Source organism: Rhinopithecus bieti, unplaced genomic scaffold, assembly GCF_001698545.2.
Source record: "Rhinopithecus bieti isolate Rb0 unplaced genomic scaffold, ASM169854v2 scaffold_12, whole genome shotgun sequence".
In the NCBI taxonomy this organism is placed as follows: domain Eukaryota; kingdom Metazoa; phylum Chordata; class Mammalia; order Primates; family Cercopithecidae; genus Rhinopithecus; species Rhinopithecus bieti.
Window position 1 is genome coordinate 431,349 of NW_016803028.1, and position 17,165 is coordinate 448,513.

Consider the following 17,165-nt stretch of genomic DNA (forward strand, 5'->3'; position numbering starts at 1 on the left):
TTTTTTAATTGAAAGACAAATGTTAGTTCCCCCGATCCTAATTTGAAATAAAACATGGCAGCATTCATTTATCCCTGCAAGGAGGGGCACATAACACAGGCAAAGCGGCTGCTGAGTGTGCACACACGTGTGGATGTGCATGTGTGTGTTGCTACTGTGGCTGGACACAAACGACTTGATCATTTGTCAAATGTAAGTTAACTCCTCACAACACACTCTGAACTCATCCAGAGCAGCACGTGTAGTTACATGCCCTGGATACCGCTCAGGGGCGCAACCATTAGGCTTCGTCAGTGAAACTCACAGGAGGCTATTTGTCCAGATGAGAATCAAACAAAATTAATGGATTAATCTTTTGGCTCTAATTCCTTGCTGACATCACAGACTGAAATGGGGCCCAGAAAGAAATCCCATGTTGGCAGGCTGACTCCAAACTTTTAAAGTCTTCAGCAAGCATCGGAGCAGGAGCCTCTGAGCAGCCGGGCAGCACCACTTCTTTTCTGCGTTCCTGGATCGGCAGATGGAATAGTCCCCTCTCATTGCTTGGGAGTTGGCTTGTGGCAGCAGCAGCCCTAATGCTGGCCTTGTTCCCCCAGGGTGTCGAAGTGCAGACAGACTACGTGCCCCTGCTGAACTCGCTGGCGGCCTATGGCTGGCAGCTCACCTGTGTGCTACCAACTCCCGTCGTCAAGACTACCAGGTAACAATGATAGTAATCATTAGGATTCTATTGAACACTTCCTCTGTGCTAGTCACTGTTCCTAATGAGCACCTCATGTCTATAAATTATTTAATCCTGTGCAAGAGGCTGGTAGTTATGTAAACTCTCCCACTGGGAAGCAGCAGAGCCAGAATTTCGCATTCTTAACCACCGTCACCCAGAAAATTCCCCTGCACCCCTCTTCCCACACAGGGGGCTCTGTGAGTCATTACTGCCCAGCATGTCAAAGATGAGCTGCTCAGACTGAGGGGGTTCAGAGCCTCCAGTGCAAAAGAAATTCAGCACCTACTATGTGCCTTGTGCTAGGCTAGGTAGGCACTTTATATATAAATATCTCAGTCCTCAAAAAGAAAAGAAAAATCCTGTGAGGTAGAATTGTATTATTATTAAACCCATTTTGCAGCTGAGAAGAGTGTGGCCAGCGAGGTTGAGGGACTTGCCCAAGATCGTGGCACTGGTCACCAGCTCCACAAAGGGACTGTAAAGGCCTGCCTTTCAGGCCTTTGTGCGGCATTCCTTATAATTTCAGGTTCATGCTCATTTGTCCACTCTCAGATCTGCTTACGTTCCCTTGAGCCCAGTCACAGCAACCATAAAAGGCCCTCCATCTATATGTTGGGCTTACTATCCAAATTAGTCCTGCCCTGTGGGACTGTAAGCATGAATATGATTCCCATTTTGCAGATAAGGAAACTGAGGCTAGGGGAAGCTTGGTCACATACTTAAGGCTACCCGCCAGTAAGTGGCAGAAACTGGGCCTAGAACCTCAGTCCGCAGAGTCAGGCACTTTTCCTGGAGCAGGCCACCTCTCTGCTGACCAGTAGGGATGTCCCCCCCCCCACCCCCCCACTGTGGCTCCCAGAGCTCCACCTTCTCCAAGCCCTACTGCATTATTCACCACTGCAGAGTGATGGACAGCATGGGCAAGGCTGGCGACCAGGGTGGTTGAGAGTGCAGATTCCTGGTGATAATTGATGTCTTTCCTAGTCCCTCCTCTGGCTCACCAGGATCCTCAGATTCCACATTAGGTCACAGTGGGTCACTGCACCAGGGGGAGCCAGTCTGTGGCCACTTTTAAGCCCCTTGGCCACTGGAAACTGCCATGTTCTTTCTCAGCCAAGACTTCAACAGGCATAGGGCAACGCAGTGGTGTAGAAAGAACCCTGGATTTGAGGCCTGAAGACTTGAACCCAAGTCCTCAGTCTGCCACTTACCGTGTCATGTTGGTCAAGTGACGGTAGCTTCTCTGAGTTAGTTTCCTGGTCAGTTTCCAGAGGACAAGACTCATAATGAGAATGTATTTGAATGTGAAGGCCCAGCTGGTTCTGAGCCATCTAAGCCCAGGGACTACAGACAGGTCTGTCTGTCTCAGACCTTCACACCTGCTAAATAATCCTTCCTAATCCTCCAACTCCCTGTTCCTTAAACGACCACTTATGGAGAGTGCGTGGAACTGGGCAGATATGTGTCTGAATCCTCACTGTGTGATCTCCAGCCTGCTCGAGCTGAGCTCTTGTTTCCTTCTATAAAAGTGGTAGTCGGATTCCGTGGAGCATTGAGGTGAAGCTTAAATGAGCCATTATGTGTGAAATCACCCGGCCCAGCCGCTACACAAAATAGGTGCAGAGCAAATATTAGTTCTCTCCCTCCTTTTTCTTAGAGACTTTGTAGCTGAATGCAGTAACATGTAAAGACACTTACTTACAAAACAGAGATTTAAGAATTGCAAATTAAAACCACAATGATATATAGCCTCACACTGATTGGGATGGCTACTATCAAAAAGACAAAAGATAAGTGTTGGCAAGGTAGAGAAAAGAGAACCTTTGTACACTGTTGGTGGGACTGTAAATTAATATAGCCATTATGGAAAATAGTACAGAGGTTTCTCAGAAAACTAAAGATAGACTTAGCACATGATCCAGTAATCCCACTTCTAGGTATATATCCAAAGGAATTGAAATCAGTATGCAGAAGAGGTATCTGCATTTTCATGATCCTTGCAGCAATATTCACAACAGCTAAGAAATGGAAGCAGCTTAGGTGTCCTTCATCAGACGGATGGAAAAAAAAATGTGATATATATATATACACACACACACACACACAATGGAATACTATTCGGCCTTAAAAGGGGGGGTCGGGGACATTCTGCTATTTGTGACAAGGATGAGCCTGGAAGACATTATGCTAAGTGAAACAACCCAGGCACAGAATGACATACCTTATACTCTCTCTCGTATGTGGAATCTAAAAAAGGTTGAACTCATAGAAGTAGAGAGTAGAATGGTGTTTACCAGAGGCTAGGGAGTGGGGCAGATGGGCAAAGGAGAGATGCTGATCAAAGGGTACAGAGTTTCAGTTAGGAGGAATAAGCCTTGGTCATCTATTGCACAGAATGGTGACTATTATAAACAATAATGCCTTGTATATTTTACAATTCCTAAAAGAGTAGCTTTTAAATGTGTTCACCACAAAAAATGCTAAGTATGTGAGGTGATGGATTTGTTAAGTAGCCTGATTTAATCAGTCCACATTGTAAACATATATCAAAACATCACACTCTACCCCATAAATATACAATTATTATTTGTAAATTAAAAATAAAATACAAAATCATCAGAAGGGTGGAAGCAGGGGAAAAAAAACACGGTGATCTTCTTTACAATATTTCTATCATCTTCAAAGGCAGCTCCGGAGTCCTGCCTTCCTGGGAAGAGAGTATTCACTGTATTGTAAGATACGAGCTGCCCCTCCCTCGCCTGTTTTGTTCATGTGAGCCAGAGTTGGTTAACAGGCACTGCCTTGCAGGGCCTGCCTGGTGCTGCGCAGTCTTTGCTGTGCCTGCAGGAGTCATGCATGGCTGAGACCCTGGGTGCAAGCCATGACCTCTGCCCACAGTCCTGTACCAGCTGGAGGGCTGAGCTCATCACCCAGGTCCTTATCTACCTGCCCATCATTACCAGAGACAGATGTGGAAGAGGCTCCTGCCCCTTTGAAGATCCACTGAAGCAGCCAGTGTGTCCTCATTTGGCCAAGATGCTGTTACTTCCCATTAAGAGAATGGGCATGTCCAGCTAGGAAGCTCACTTTGTAGGGATACCCAAAAAGCTTCTGTTGGGCATCTGAGGTAGCCCCTTGGAAGCAAGGCTGGATGCCTGGGCATGGGAGAGTGGAGCAGGCGCCTCTTGACGCCTAACCTGTCATAATCCCGTGGGTGGTCTGCTTTGATGAAATTAGGGATGGCAACATCTGCGTCAGGTTTTGGGTTCCTCTAAGGCATAAAGTGGCTCATTCTCAGCTCTGTGTGTTACAGTGAGGGGAGTGTATCCACCAAGCAAATTGTCTTTCTTCAGAGACCGTGTCTACCTCAGAAAATCAAGAAGAAGGAATCGAAGGTAAGAGACTCTGATGGCCTTCCTAGGTTTTCCTCAGCAGGGCTTCATCTTCAGTGGATTTTCTGCAGCATTTGAGGGGGTAGCCTGCTCTAGCTTACAAGGGCTCGCAGAGCCCAAGGAACACCTGAGCCCCTGGCAACCTGAATCACATCGCAGGCTGCTAACACGGGACAGCCAAGGGAGCTGGAGTGCCCTGTCTGCCACTGTCCTGCTGGGCAGGCCAGAAGGATGGAGGAGAGAGGCTCTTCTGGAGGCTCTAGCCTGCCAGATATTCCCACGAGGATGAAAAGAAGGGCACAAAGTCAGTTGCAGCCTGACCACAGGGTGGGGATGGCTTGAGTTCATGGCCAGCTTCTTCATGTCTTAATCTCATTACCAGCTAGTTGGAGCTCTGGCCTGCCCTGTTAGATTCCTTAGGACATTAAAAGTGTGGTGACCTGGGCAGAGAGACCCTGCCAGAATCTCTTCATGACAGGCCTAGACCCAAAGGCCTCCGTGTGACAGCTGGTGATGCTAGCCGTAGCCGGTGGCAGCAAGTCCTCAGGCCAGGCTGTCCTCAGAGATGCCCAGGGCCCTTGTCCCCCCTCTCTGGACTCTGAACTACCCTGGAAACACAGTCGCAGAGACTGGCCTTCTCAGAGAGTCTTCTCTGTGATTCCTGAAGGTGAGCACAAGGGTTGTACGAGGTGCAACCCTTGTGCCAGATGACTCTGATGCTTCCCACCCTGCCCTGAGCAGTCTGTGGTGCTTTTCCTGAGGATGTTTTCACCAGTTGCTGGGGAAGAAGCCAGTGAGTCGAGTGGACCCACCAAAGTCTGAGTCAGGCATCACCTGGATTTAGCTCACTGTACCTTTGATGGCTGAGGCCACATTCTTGGCAGGGCCTGCCTGACCTGCTCGGCTCCTCACTCTTGGCATCACCCCTGCATTCCTCACGCTTGGTTCCTCGTGTTCTTTGGACACAGAGCCCTGGGAAGGAGCATCAAGCAAATGAACAGATTGGAGCAGCCCCTCACCAGCCAACAACTCCAGGGGGAGCCCACTTGTGGAAGGAGTGCCAAGGCAATGGTGACTTGAAGCCAGATGGGCTGGAGTGTGGAGGAAGGTCTTTATCCAGGCTCTGAAGGTGTAATGTGACAGGTGATGGCACAGTGGACCAGAAGGCAACTGCCAGCCCACCATCAACCACCAGGAGCAGGCAGCCACCAGCTGGAAGATGGATCGGCTGCAGAGTGCTGTCAGTTTCAGCTCAGTCACAGGCTCACAGGGACTGCGTGCATTCAGCAAGTGCGACATTCAACACGCAGCACACATGAGGGCCCCTGTCAGATGCTGACAGACACCCGCTGCAGCCTTACAGAGGGGAGATGGTGCCACCTTTGCCTAACAGCTTCCTGATGGTGGGGCACACAGATTCCAAAGGAGAGACACGTGGTTGGATGGTGGTGTGAAGGTCATGGCATCGCATGCAGGGGGACAAATCAGTGGAAACTTGAGTAGGCAGGGAGATTTTAGAGGTAGATTTATAAAAGCTGTTGTAATAAGGTAGAACTGACTTTCCTCAGGGAGAATTCAGAGAGGATGGGACTCACTGTTTTTGCAGTCAGTAAAAACTTCTCATCCCAAGCAGCTGTACTCATCTGGGTGGACTGCTTTCTTTCCATGTACCTAATGATTTCCTGCCTCATTCCAAGACTGTAGGTGACTGGTGTGGAGCACTTGTTCTACACAAGACCCTCTGGGTCACCTCACAGATAGGAGTCCTCCAGAGAGGGGGCTTCACAGCCAGACTCCTTGGAAGAATCTTCTGCACTGGGTGTCCCCTCCTCACTCCTCAGCTGACATGGGTCAGCATCCTGCTCCCACAGGCCTGTGTCCCCTGGTGACCGAGTCACTCCATCTAGTCCTCATCATGCGTGAGCTCTTGCAGCCCTGATGCTGGGACCACCCCCAATCCCTGAAGCAGCTTTCTCTTGGTTCTTTCCCACCTCATTCTCCTGGTTTCCCACTAAGTTCCTCAGGGTTCAGACCCAGCCCCATTTCTCCCTTCACTCTTGCCTCTTCCTTAGAAAATCTCTTTTATCACCTCTGTGCCAGTGACCATTCCGCCTGCATTTTCAGCCCTCACTGTGCCCCAAGACTCCAGCTCCATCCATGCTGTGGCTCGAGCAAACCTGACTCTCCCCCTCCCCATACCTGGCCCACCGCCACCCTATCTAGAGGAATGGCATCACCCCTTAGGGGCTGTCCCTGCTGACCCTCCCCTCTCCTTCCCCTATATTCAATCTATCCTTAAGACCCATCTGTGTTAGGTCCCAGAGGCTCTGGAATCCCTCCACTTTTCTCTACCATCACTCGCCTCAGCTATTGCAGTCTCCTAATAACAGATCTCCCCTTCAAATAGGTTCTCTATTCAGAGCCCAAGTGATCTGTTAAAAAGGCAACTTGAATCCTGTCATCCCACTGCTCCAAGGAGTTCTAGTTTTGTATGACTCTGAAGACAAAGATGGAAATCAGTACTGTGGCCCTCAAGGCCCCAAGGGATCTGGCCCCTCTTACCTCCTCTGCCAGCCTCCCATTCTCTGTGGCCTCCAGCTCTTCTGTGTCCCCTCTACCAGGGACACTCTCCTCCTTTCTAGCTCTACTCGAGCATCCTTTTCTCAGGATAGTGCTGTCTCCTTTTATACCAAACCAGACTCCTTTGTACTACACTGGAAAAGAACCACGTTCTTCTCCTTCAGAGCTCTCCTCTGGGCTTTTAGTTATTTGTGACCATTATTTTATCCTTTCCAGACAGAGTCAGACATAATCTCCACAAGAGCAAAGACCTTTTTCCTGTTGAGACCTTTTAATTGGTGCTCAACAGATACTTGTTGAATCAGTGAATGAGTAATCAACTTCTGAGCGAGGACATACGTAGTATGTCCAGCATTACAACTTAAGAAATTACAAGACTGGCACAACAAGGATGTGGCATATTTAGTCCTCTTTCAATCAGCAACATGGACAGAATATTCTAATCAAGACTTTTTAGCACTGGAAAGAAACCTCTGTGTACGTGTGTGTGATTTTCAAGGCAAATATTAAACTCCTTCAAAGGGAGTAGGTGATTTCTACGATTCAGGGGAAGACTTCCTTCCAGCTCAACTACTTGAAGTGGGCACATAATGGGCAGTTTTTAAAATATGCAAATTAAATCCATTGGCTCCTGCTGACATGGAACTCTGGACACACACTGCTGTAAAGTGAAGGGTTTCTTTTTTTCTTTTAGACAGTTATTTCTGAATTGGGCAGCTGATTGGATTTGGTGACACATCCAACTGCCACAGATGCTCTGGCTTGGGAAGGCCAACTCGGTGCAGCCTGTTTTATCTGCGGCTTGCTGGTTAAGCTCAGAGACTCCCCTGGTCCTGCTCAAAACATGGAGTCCATTCCCCAGGCTGGACTGCCTGCCTTTAAGTGGTGTGGATGTTAGACCTCACCTCAGAGGCTCAACTGAAATCTGGCACACTCCAGGCCTCCTCTTGCTTTCTGAGACGTCTCCTTTTTGAATTGCTGGGATCTGAAACAGTTTTTGCTGTTTGTTTTCTACCGTTTGTGTTCTCGTTTTGTATTGTATCAAGAGATCAACAAGATGTGATCTTCTACAGGAAACTGGATATGGCCAGGCATCCAGAGGAAACTATGGAAGCTCTGTTGTTTATTTAGCAAGAGCAGCCCCTGAGAGAGTATCTGGGCTCCTATTACATGGAAGGTCGAGCACGTGGTGGAACTGTCCTCAGTAGTACACTGCACAACAGCAGAGGGCGCTACTCACATGAAATACAATATGAATGGGGCCCTGGAGGTGTGCACCGCAGCCCTGGAGGCAGAGACAACCATTTTAGAGATCAGTAACTTGAAACTCTGATTCATAACCTGCCTAAGGACTGAGAGCTAACAAGTGCCAGCACTAGGATTTGAACCTATACAAGAATGCTTTGACATTTTAGCACTTAAGGCCTCTTAGCCAAAACAATCACCACTTTTTTGGCAACAGTAAAACTTCCTTTGACTTCCCTGAGAGCCGACTGCCTCTCGGAGTACTGTATTACACAGGTAGGCTTCACTGGTCTTTTTCTAAAGACATGTAAAATGATATAAAATGTGAAGCGGCTCTGACTGTTTTGGAACATCCATTAAAAAAAAAAGAGAGAGACTCTTACAATTGAGCTGGAATAACAACAGCAGCTGCCTAGCACAGGGCAGCAGTTATGAACCATAACACGGTGCCTGGAAACTATGGAGGCTTGGTGGAGGTAGCCACGGTCATGCTGAGGGCTAAAATCGGTGGCCTCCTCTGGTGGGTTTGGAGCCTTGAGATGCCTGCCCGGCAGGCATGGATGAAGGAGGAGGTGGGTCTGAGACACTGCTTACCCTACAGAGCAATTCCATTATTGGGATCCTCACAGTTTGGGTGGAAGAAGCTCCACCCATCTGCTAGGGGAAGTCTGCAGCTATAGTATGAGACATTTCAAAAGAGGTCAAAGGAGAAACCCATCCAACATTGTAAGGGAACTCATTTGGGGATTTTGGGGGGTATGGGGTGTGGGAAAGGACCAGATAAATGTTAAATCCTAACCTCAACATGTATTTCACTCATGTTCCTCTATTTTAATGGAACATTCCATTACCATTCTTATCTAAAAGGTGCTAAATCCAAGAATCCTAAAATGTATTAAATCTCAGAATTCTGTATTTAGGCAAATGTTTTATCTGAGGAAATAGATCTCTACTGTGGAAAACTACAAAATGGCAGATTTTAAACATTTACATAGCACATTTTGGTTTTCCTAGCAAAGCGCTCAGAATGATTTACAACATGGTAAAGCCTTAAGAAATCATTTCCCACTGATGGTGCAACTGCATTCCTGGGCTCCCTTCTCGAGCCCAGCAAGAAATCATAGGAACAGAGAGCTCCCTTTTTCTTTGAATTATATAATATCTAAGATTTAAGTGCCTATTTGGTGAAACCAACACGATGCAGCTGAAGCACACGGCAGTGGCCATGGTGGGAAGTGAAAACGAAAACCTTGTGTGCACTCCAGGCCACCGAGATGAGAAATTCAGATTGAGAAACCTGGCCAGTCCGTGGCGGAGCTGGGGCTTTCTCTCGGGTGGTCTTGCTCCAGAGATTTGGTGAGACCCTGGTTGTTGCCCAACTCTATTACTGGCTGTGTGACCTTGGGACTCCGAGCCTCTGACCTCCCTGTCACACCGGGAAATGCTTGGTTGCAGGCTGGGCCCCCTGGGAAGCGGCCTCTGAGATTTGGGGAAAGAAGTTTTAGAGGGAGTTACTTTAGGAACACTTGTCGGTACAGGAGCGGGCAGAGGGAGAATTTGGGCTGTGATGCAGTCACATTCCCCCAGGTTGGCTTGGAGCTGGGATGGCGTTTGCGTTGTCCCAAATTGGGATCAGGAAATGAGTTGTTGTATCCCACCTGGGGCAGTCACTGGTTGTAGGTTGCCCTGGTGTGACCTTCTGTGAGGTGGTGGTCAGCGAAGGGCTATCGGGCTAGCTGGGGAGTGGGCCCGCCAGTCCTGTAGGGGGATCTGAGCTGTACAGCACAGTGTCCGCCCCATGTTCTGGGCCCTGCCTTACTCAGGTGACCTAGCGAGAGAATGCCAGCCCCATGGCTGGTAATCCTCAGCCTGCTCAGAATGGAAATGAGTGGCTGCAGCTCTGGTTCTCATTGGGGGCAGACCTCACATCTCCTCTCCATCCTGGCCCTCCAAATGATAGGACTTCAGGAGCCCTTTCCTATGTGGGCCTTTGGTATAGAGCCAGTCAAAAGAAATACTCCTCTGCCCCCATAGAACCTGAAATCTACATCTAAAGTACACATCCTGGAAGGCATGGTGGAGGCTCTGGGGGTGGGTGTGATGTGATTGGGTGCGATTCAAGTTTGGTGCCTGTACTGCTTGGCTGGAGGATGCTGGGAATTTTATGTCTCACTCAGACATGGTGTGGGTATGAATGCAAACAAGGCTTCGGGTGAAGCTCTGGGTTCCCAGAGGCTTGTTATTTATCCCCATTCGCTCTGATTTCTAGTTTCAGTGGCGATTCTCCAGAGAAGAAATGCACAACAGGCAGATGAGGAAATCGAAAGGTAAACTCAGTGCCAGAGACAAACGACAAGCAGAAGAAAATGAGAAGAATTTAGAAGACCAGTCTTCCAAAGCTGGAGACATGGGAAACTGTGTTTCAGGACAGCAGCAGGAGGGTGGAGTCTCCGAGGAGATGAAGGGCCCTGTCCAAGAGGACAAGGGAGAACAGCTGTCCCCTGGTGGCCAGCTGTGTGGGGTGGGTGTGGAGGGCGAGGCTGTGCAGAATGGTCCTGCCAGCCACAGCAGGGCCCCAGTGGGGATTTGCACTGGGCACTCCAATCCTGGAGAGGATGCCAGGAATGGGGATGCTGAGGAAATCAGAGAGCTTGGTATGGTTCAAGAAAACTGAGTCTCGAGCAATTTGTGTTAAAACTAGGTGAGTTGCCAAACCCAAGGCATCTTACCAACAGCTGGTTTGGGGGCTGGTTTCCCTGGTGTTGTGTGTTAGCTACCCTTTGGCTTGGCTTGACCTCTCCTTGTGAGCTCACCTGAGCCCTCCCAGGGCCAAGTTCCTGACAGTGTTGGTTTTTGCACATCCACTGGAAAGGTGTCATTAATGACCCAGTGTTAGAATGCAAGAGGTCAGGTTATTTCTTCTAGCCCTCATGACTGGAGGCCCAGTCCTGGCTCGACCACTCCTCCAGCCAGAGGGTCTGGACCATCCAGTGCCTGTCCCACCACAGGGCCTCCAGGGAGCATTCGGGTCAAATCCACGGACACCCTGGGCCACAAACCAAGGCTGCTGTTCATCCCACACCTTGTGGGGCAATGTCCATCCGCTGCAGCGACTTGGTGACTTAACTCCTCCAGGAGCCCTGTCAGCTGCCCTCCTCCACCTAAACCCCTTAGACTCTTCTGCTTTGGCAAATAAAATGACATCGGGGAGGGGAGGTACTCTGCCTCCCAGCTTTTCTCTAAATAGTCCTATAGATACTGGTAATCTGGAAATGAAGAAGTAATTCTGTGTCTGCACCTACTCTTGCAGAATGTTCAAGGAAGTATTCTGTGTTAGTATTAATGCCAAAAAGTTGTTTTTAAAGGTTTTGTACTCAGCACATCATAGGCACACACATTACTTCTGTCATTTCAGGGCGTCGGGACTGGCTGGCACCCTTGTTATGTGCTATTTTAATCAGTGTAACATTGGTCAAGTTGTTACCCATGTATGCTGTGACTATCATGTGTTTATATCGTCCAGAAAGTATTAAGGCTTTACGTAGATGCAACTGGCGAACCCTGGAGAGAGAATGCCGATTGTCTTGACCAAAACCACAGCCTGTCTCTTCTCTTGTTTAGTTACTTACGGCAATAAATCATCTATGAGTTAGTGCACGGTGAGGATGAGTGTTTATCGCGTCACTATGAAAAATCCTGGCCTAATGTCCAAAGGACTTCAGCCCACACCCCCCATTCACTCTTTGTAAGTTTCTAACTCCTGACAGCATGATGACATGGCGGAGGAAGACAAAGTTCCCATGGAAAGCTGCAGAGCCAGCTAGGCTTGCTGTGCTTTCTCGTCATTTGTAGAAAGAGATGGCAAGTGGAACTCAGATGCCATCAGGTAAGTAAGGGGTACAGCCACCTCCCATTTCTGGGATGGTGGCAACAAATACCTTTTTAAAAGAAGCAAAAAACCTCACATCAATGTATAACATTATTTCCAAGCTTTTAAGTAAATTATTTAATGCGGCAAGACTTCTCCCTTTGCAAGTTTATTAAAATAAAACACATTTGTAGGCCGGGCGTGGTGGCTCATGCCTATAATCCCAGCACTTTGGGAGGCCAAGGCGGGCAGATCACCTGAGGTCAGGAGTTCCAGACCAGCCTGGCCAACGTGGTGAAACCCTGTCTCTACTAAAAATACAAAAATTAGCTGGGTGTGGTGGCGCATGCCTGAAATCCCAGCTACTCGGGAGGCTGAGGCAGGAGAATTGCTTGAACCTGGGAGGCAGAGGTTGCAGTAAGCCAAGGTTGCACCACTGCACTCGTCTGGGCGCAGAGCAAGACTCCATCTCAGGGAAAAAAAACAAAAACCAAAAAACCACACATTTGTAATATATTTTCATAGAGCACAATTTAAAACCTTTGTACAGCCACATCATAGTTTTTTCTTGACAAACTCCCCCACCTAACCCTCAGAGCTTAAAAAGGTTGAAGGCCCTGTTCAAAGAGAAGACAACTATGTTTTAATGACATTTTCCACAACTAAGTCAATATCTATACAGCATTTTGATTTAATAAAAACATTATCTCTTGGCACGTATCTTAAAGCATCATGATTTTAAAAATATATGCTAGTCAGCAACAAGCCAAGACAAAAACACCACTCTCAACTTTGAAAAGCACATGGTTCCAGGCTGGAGGGCCTTACATTGCTCAGCTTTGGGTACATTTTTCAATTAATTAATTGACATTTATGTTGGCTGTATTTGCTATGGGGAAACAAAGGTGACAATGACTAATTTGAATTCCTCAGGAGAGTTTGGCTCTAGTGTCAGGCTAACAATTCCTAAAGTTCTTGTTTTTTCTCCCTTGCTTCTCTACACCCTGCTGATTCTGGCAAAAATCAGTCTACAGTGGAGGGCGTTAAGTTAGCAGCAGCTTGAAATCACGGAGGAAGCTCTACGAAATCCTGATGCCCGGGGTCCGCCCGCAGAGCTTGTGAATGAATGGTCGGTCTGGGGAGTGGCGTGGGCATCAGGATTTTTAGAAGCTCCCGGAGGATTCTAAGGTGCAGCCAAGGTTGAGTACCACTGGCCACAGGGTCTCTGTAAGCTGAAACACAACTTGTTCCTTGTGAAATAAAATGCTTTCTAGCAAGTGGTCAAATAATCAAGGCCGCTAAAATCCATTATCAATCAACCATCTGCATGTACATTTCAAGTGGAGGCATTCCTGAAGAAAGTGTTAGTCCTCCTGTGATTACACAAGTACGGGTAAAAGGCCATCATTTGCACTGAGCCCACCGGTCCCAGGGACAGTAAAAGGGCCACAAGACATACAGTGTTTTGGCCCCATGAGGAAGCTTGTGCACTTGGCAGTTAAGTCTGTGAGGCTGCAGCTGTCCACAGTGGGTTTGCCAAAGGGAGTCCCTGGCAAACGCCACTGAATCAGGTGGGTTATCAGGTGATTGAAATGAAGGCATTCCTGGCAATGCCTATGGCTGACCTGAATCCAGATTCTTTCACTGGGAGAGCGTTTCAACCATTTCACGCTGCAGAGGCTCAGGAGTGGGCGTAGTGGGTGAAGTTTAGCACCACTGGCCCAGGGGCAACAAATGGGAGGAAGAATTCTTATCAAAATTCTGCTAAAGCAAGGCAGGTGGCATTGGGCTCCTCAAGTGGCATACAGGCGCACAAGGTGCAAAATACTGACATACGGAAAGCGCTGAGGAAACCTATGTTAATGAAGTAGTAACAGCTGTTTTGGCTGGTGGAGTGGAAAAGCCCCGCAGCTTGGGTGCCCTTTGCAATCAGACCAGAGCTGGTGGGATGTTTAACTAGACCCCAGTGCACCCATGTGTAACCTGCGTTTCTTGCAGCAGCTGCTGAGCATTCAATCTCCCTCCGTAGTGTGAAATGGGGTGAAATGGTGCGCTCACTCTTTGGATTTCTGTGAGGATTAAATAAGATGTGAATAGAAGTGGCTTGTCCACGGGTAAGCACCTCTGTGGGCAGCAAGTTGCATCACAATGGCGAGATAGGTACTCGAAATGTGTCAGATACTGTTAGTCGCTGCACCTCCATATCCACGAAGTATGATCCTCCACTCGCCCCCAGCTCCTCTTGGCCGGTTTGGGGCCCCACGAGACTGGTTCTGGCAATGAGACAGGAAGGCAGGTTCTGACAAAAGGCTTGCAGGGACTACCCAGTCCGTTATCTCGCGACGCCCTCGGCCACCAGTTCAAGATGGACCATCGAGGGCTGGGTGGTTGGTGCTCACGCCTATAGTCGCCAGCACTTTGGAGGCGCAAGACAGAAAGATTGCTCTGACTTGCAGGAGGTTCAAGACCCAGCCTGGCAAGCATAGCAAAAACTTGGCCCATCTTCAAAAAAAAAAAAAAAAAAAAAAAAAAATCAATCAGCTGGGTGTGGTGGCACACGTACCAGCTACTTGGGAGGCTAAAGTGAGATAATTGCTTGAGCCCAGGAGGTCGAGGCTGCAGTGAGCTGTGGTCACACCACTGCACTCCAGCCTGGACAAGAGAACAAGACCCTGTCTCAAAAAAAAATTGGATCTTGACATGGCCATTCAATAAACCTTTGCTAAGGTGAGCCACTGAGATTTTCACATTTATTGGCTACTGAAGCACAGTATATCCCATCTTAAGAGAAATACTGTAATAATACTTGTGAAGTCTTAAATTATTTATCAGTGGTTTATAAGTAACAAAAAGGTAAACATTCATCAAATACCTGTCTGAATTTTCAGACCCCAGGTTGACCATGCTTCACTAGAGCTGCTGATGCTTGATGGGAGCGGCTTCCAAAAACATGAGCAGGAGGCGTTCTCATTTCTTTCTTATGAAGCACGTTTTATCAGTACTCTAAACCTACTCATCATGGCCCTCTCTAAACCACAAAATCTTTCAGGAATAGCTCTCAGGTGTAGACAGTGCTTATTAGTAGGAATATGTTGACCCAAAACTCACGACTCATGCAACCCACTGTAGCTGAGCTCCTAGCTGGCACAGGGGCACTGTGCTGCAGGGAGCACACAGTCTGGCCTCTGTCCTGCTAGGGTTCACAGCAGCCTAAGACTGAAGATCCAGTCCTGAAAGGACTGGCAAGATGGGGGAAGGGTGAGGATGACTGGTGTGTGTGGCCAGAAGCTCGGCATTGACTCCCAGTTGTTGCCACAGGTCTTGTTTCCAAGAGCCCTGCCGGGAAGTGCTAGAGGCCAACTGCGTGAGTACTGCAGGGTGGGCCCCTGGTGATTAGTGCTCTGCCTGCACTATGACCCGCCAAAGCCACTGATGCAGCTTCCCAGGAGAGGCTGGGTTTCCTGTACCTGGCTCCTAGAGTTTTGAACAGGGAAGTGTGTGGACATGAGATCTAAGGAAAAGACCCAACGAGCCTTTGGCTGGGTTTCTGAGGTAGCTGCTGCCAGAGAAGGAAGCAAAGTGATGTTCACCACAGGTTCCTGTTGATAACAATCGTTTCAGTGGCCAGACTAAGAAAACGAACCCTGGCTGCAGACAACTGGCTCTCTGAACCTGGCTGGTGCTTGCTTCCCCAGCCCTTGCAAAACAGCAGCATGTCCCTCCAGCAGAGGAAGCCAGGCTACAGGAGAGACCTGTGCATTTATGTGGGCATGAGGGGATCACATGATTTGTTACACAGATACACATTTTAAAACTCCTACACAGCTGTGCTAGGTGCTGAGAAGACGGCAATGCAGAAGGGCCTCGTGAACCATGGTAAGAATTCTGGTCCTTGTTATAAGGGTTAATAGGAGGCCACTGATCAGTTTTAAGCAGGGAAATGACATCAAATTTGCATTTTTAAAAAACATCTTTCTGGCTGCTGAATGAGGAAAATGCAGGGGTCCCAAAGATGGTGCAGAGGCCAGCACTTTAGTCCAGGTGGAGGCTGCTGGCTTGCATCTTAGCAAAGAAGGGGACAGATTTCAGAGTTACTCAGAAGCAAAACTGACTGGATTTTGCAAATGATTGGGTAATGAGGGAGGTATGGAAGCTACCAACCATGTCCTTATCAAAGGCATTTCCTCAAAGTAATAAATACTCCAGTGATATTGCCTGGAACTTTTCCAGAACCTCTTGCATGGATTAGTTTTCAGTTTGACACATTCAACATCAGACAAAGTCACTAAAAGTGAAGTTTTTATACCTTTCTTAAGACCCAAAGAGACCAGGCGCAGGGGCTCACGCCTGTAATCCCAGCACTTTGGGAGGCCGAGGTAGGAGGATCACAAGGTCAAGAGTTCAAGACCAGCCTGGCCAACATGGTGAAACCCCGTCTCTACTAAGAATACAAAGATTAGGTGTGGTGGCACGTGCCTGTAATCCCAGCCACTTGGGACACTGAGGCAGGAGAATCACTTGAACCCGGGAGGTGGAAGTTGCAGTGAGCCGAGATCATGCCACTGCACTCCAGCCTGGGTGACAGAACAAGACCCCATCTCGAAAAAATACATAATAATAATTTTTAAAAAGACCCAAAGAACTACGTCTTTTTGGGAGAGAGGAAGGGAGTTGTGTGGCAACGGAAAGCAGCAGCTGTTGGGGAGGTGCCACGGTATGCACGTGGGAGTACAAAGGGAACCATCTGTTTTGGGTCTGATGAGCAGAGTAGGAATTCTGCCCCAAATTTTTTTTTTTTTTTTTTTTTTCCGACACTGATTTTCGCTCTTGTTGCCCAGGCTGGAGTGCAATGGCATGATCTCAGCTCACTGCAACCTCCACCTCCCAGGTTCAAGCGATTCTCCTGCCTCAGCCTCCCACATAGCTGGGATTACAGGCATGCGCCACCACACCCGGCTAATTTTTGTATTATTAGTAAAGACAAGGTTTCTTTATGTTGGTCAGGCTGGTCTCAAACTCCCAACTTCAGGTGATCTGCCCACCACAGCCTCCCAAAGTGCTGAGATTACAGGCGTGAGCCCCCGCGCCCAGCCCCAAATGATTTCTAATGGTAATGCTGGCAATTCCAGCAAAGCCCTGAGCGAGGAATTGGTGGAGAACCACCCTGGTTGTCAACTGCAAGGACTGGGTCTTGAAAGAGTAAAGATACTCATTCATCCAGAGACAGTTTTAAAACATGATCCCATGTTGCTGACTGGCAGTAAAACTTACACTTGTGTATTTAAATGTGTTGCTCACTAGTCATTAAGTTCAATTTGGATTTGGATTTGGATTTTTCTGTGGCCTCTAAATAATA

At 48.2% G+C, this 17,165-nt stretch overlaps 1 protein-coding gene across 4 annotated transcripts in view; it reads left to right on the forward strand.

The window, feature by feature from the left end:
- RFTN1 (raftlin, lipid raft linker 1) overlaps positions 1 to 11,604 on the forward strand; it is a 207,154-nt gene extending 195,550 nt beyond the window's left edge. For 3 of the 4 annotated variants that reach the window (XM_017880015.1, XM_017879929.1, XM_017879847.1), the window contains exons 8-10: positions 597 to 700; positions 4,038 to 4,119; positions 10,211 to 11,604. In XM_017880015.1, coding sequence (XP_017735504.1) covers positions 597 to 700; positions 4,038 to 4,119; positions 10,211 to 10,615 — 591 coding nt within the window. In that variant the 3' untranslated portion in view covers positions 10,616 to 11,604. Of the gene's footprint in view, positions 1 to 596; positions 701 to 4,037; positions 4,120 to 5,084; positions 8,362 to 10,210 lie in introns of those variants that run through there. The other variant, XM_017880082.1, reaches the window with a different exon arrangement.
- The last annotated feature ends 5,561 nt before the right edge of the window (positions 11,605 to 17,165 follow it).